This window comes from Apis dorsata, unplaced genomic scaffold (assembly GCF_000469605.1).
Source record: "Apis dorsata unplaced genomic scaffold, Apis dorsata 1.3 scaffold_227, whole genome shotgun sequence".
NCBI classification, from domain to species: Eukaryota; Metazoa; Arthropoda; class Insecta; order Hymenoptera; family Apidae; genus Apis; species Apis dorsata.
Window position 1 is genome coordinate 165,834 of NW_006263509.1, and position 2,955 is coordinate 168,788.

General features: G+C 19.8%; 2 protein-coding genes across 2 annotated transcripts in view; one reads left to right on the top strand and one right to left on the bottom strand.

Moving 5' to 3' along the window:
- Window positions 1-6: 6 nt before the first annotated feature.
- LOC102679414 (NADH-cytochrome b5 reductase-like) lies at window positions 7-1,461 on the top strand. Its single transcript, XM_006615563.2, has 4 exons — window positions 7-296; window positions 396-627; window positions 769-980; window positions 1,069-1,461. The coding sequence occupies exons 1-4, from the start codon at window positions 44-46 to the stop codon at window positions 1,254-1,256; spliced, it is 885 nt and encodes a 294-aa protein (XP_006615626.2). The 5' UTR covers window positions 7-43; the 3' UTR covers window positions 1,257-1,461.
- The window catches only part of LOC102679288 (E3 ubiquitin-protein ligase FANCL), a 2,128-nt gene continuing 368 nt past the window's right edge, over window positions 1,196-2,955 (bottom strand). Inside the window, exons 2-7 of the mRNA XM_006615562.2 lie at window positions 2,779-2,955; window positions 2,572-2,682; window positions 2,151-2,398; window positions 1,866-2,055; window positions 1,508-1,738; window positions 1,196-1,390 (exon numbers count right to left, since the gene is read on the bottom strand). The exon at window positions 2,779-2,955 is cut by the window's right edge and continues 46 nt beyond it. Of these exons, the coding sequence (XP_006615625.2) occupies window positions 1,229-1,390; window positions 1,508-1,738; window positions 1,866-2,055; window positions 2,151-2,398; window positions 2,572-2,682; window positions 2,779-2,955 (1,119 nt within the window). The 3' untranslated portion in view covers window positions 1,196-1,228. The remainder of the gene's footprint in view (window positions 1,391-1,507; window positions 1,739-1,865; window positions 2,056-2,150; window positions 2,399-2,571; window positions 2,683-2,778) is intronic.

The following is a 2,955-nucleotide window of genomic DNA, read 5'->3' on the forward strand; positions in this document are numbered from 1 at the left end:
TATTATATATTATATATATTTTTGTAATATTATTTTACATAATATGTGTGCTGATAATAATGAAAATAGTAGACCAATAACACCATCAGAGGAAGACTGTTGCCATAATGCATGTGATCCTTGCATTTTTGATGTACATAAAAAATTACTCGAAGAATATGAAAGAAAAAAAAAACAGAATATAAAAATACAGAATAAACAAAACATACTTCATTTGTATAAATATAAAAATTTTGTAGTTTTTAATATAGAAGAAAGATCTGAATGTTATATTTTAATTGTTTTGAAATATTATGGTATATAAAGCAAATGAATATTTAAATGAATTTTATGAAAATTATATATCAATTTTAATTTTAATTTGTGATGCTGTTAATAATTATTAATTTTTTTAGAAAATAACTACAAAAATAAAAAAATATTAATTGATCCTGGACAACATGTTATGTTACATTTACATGACATTACCAAACCATTTACACCAATTTTTTTCACAGATGACTGTATTGAATTTCTAATTAGACTTTATCCAAATGGAAAATTTAGTCAATATTTAAAGAACATAAAAATAGGTGATATAATTCATGTTAGAGGACCATATGGAAATTTTAAATATGAAAGTAATAGGTATATAAATTAATATGTATTTGTTTTATTACTTCTTTGTTTATAAATTAATAATAATACAATATATATTATAATTTAATAAAATATAAATTTAATAATAAAAAATATAAAATTATTTTAAAGATATTAAATACTTTTCAGTTTTCAGACAATTATTATGTTCTCTATGGGATCTGGAATAACTGTAGTTTATCACATAGCAAAATCAATTGTAGAAAATGAATTAGAAGAGACAAAGATTCATCTTATTGGAGGATTTAAAAATATATTGCAGATTCCTCTAAAAAAAGAATTACAAATCTTATCAGATTATTGGAATTTCAAATGTACTTTGCACATATCACAAATGCAAAGTAATTCAGATATTTTTATATTAATAAATAATAAGTTTTTTTTAAATTTTTTTCTTTTCAAAATATTTTTTTACATTTTATATTTTAGATGTTTGTAATATCCATGGTATAAATATAAAATCTGGAAGATTGGATAAAAAATCAATTTCTGAAGTACTTAAAAATAAAATAGCTAATAATACATTAATTTTAATATGTGGCAATAGTCAATTTAATAATAATCTTGAGCAGTGGATAAAATGCATGAATTATAGATATGTACATGTGTTTAAATAATAAATTAATATATTTCTATAATTTATACTTATATTATACCATTTAATATAGCACGATATGCTTTCTTGACAATTAGGACATGAACCATGAATATGATCAAATATAACATGATTTCCAACAATTGCTTGTAACCACTAAAAATAAAATAAATATAAATATAAATATTTGTAAATATAAATAGTTTAATAAATATTAAATAAAGATTCTTAATTTAATTATATTTTAATTTAAAAGTTATGTAATATTCATACTTGTAATAGACAAGATGTATGGAAATGTCTTTTACATTTTTCATTACTACAAATTTTATCAGGTAGAGTTTCATTATCTAATTGTAGAGAAAAACAAATACAACATTCTTCATCAGCAACAATTACATTATTATCTTCTGTAGATTCTTTATTTATTTCCTTTTTGAGAAATGTATCTATATCTAATAACATCTTTAAATTATTTAAAATATCATGATTTGGATTCCAATTCTGAAAAAATATTATAATGTTTAATATTGTTTTTATTATATATATTAATGTGTAATATATATTAAATATTAATTAATATGTTATTTTATAATATAAATAGAAATAGTAATAATTATATGTCCCACACATGTAACTTCTTAGAAATCAATTCTTTTTTTGATTTAACTTCTATATCACTACCCATAAATGTAATTTCTGGTAAATCCATAGGATTCAGAGGATCTATTTTAATGTACATTGATAAAGATGGTGTTAAATAAATTCGTCGATAAAGATGATATGGTTTTGGCTGTAATGGATCTACTATCCAACAATTCCTATTCATTTAAAAGTAATACATATATATATATATTGTGCTAAGTATTGAAAAAAAAAATAAGAAATAAATATTCATAATTATCTATATGTTTACTCATCAATTTGTTTTAAATTTGACCATGCTTTTTCAAGTATTTCTACTTGAAGTTTAAGTTTATTCCTTGCTATAACTAATGTTGATATATTTTTTTCAAAAGGTCCCAAGGCAGGTATTTCAGGTAAATCTGAATCAATAACTGTCCATGAACATGTCCTATGATTTATTCTTTGCAATTTTATAGCAATATTATTCCAAGATAATTTGATTGTACTCAAACTATTATTAGATAATATCTGAATTCCCTATAATAATAACATTTATTATTATTATAATTCAAATTGTCTAATAGTACTAAAGTACTAATAATTAATAATTTTCTTTTCTTTAAACAAAGAATGAAAACAATATCAATCTTTTTTTGCTTTTTATATTAATAATTAAAATTAAATTAAAATTATATATTTTTTTCACATACAGATGATGTATCAAGTACATCTTTTAATTCTTTTAACATTTCCATTGTTTGATTATCTATGGCTTCATATCTATTACCTTCAATAATATATCTGTTGTTAATGAAATTACTCTATAAAAAAAAAATAATAATAATATTATATATATATATATATATATATTATATTGAATAAAAAAAAAGACAAATATATAAAAAATTATTACTCACAATTAGTAATTGTAATTGTTTTAAAAAAGTTGATATTTTATTTACATTATGCATTAAATTCTTCACTTTTTCACTAAATTCTTTATTGCGTATGAATGCAATTTCTTTACCAAAATTAATTTCAGCATCACATAATGACGGATAATTATGTACAATTAATTTTAATTTGATTCGCAT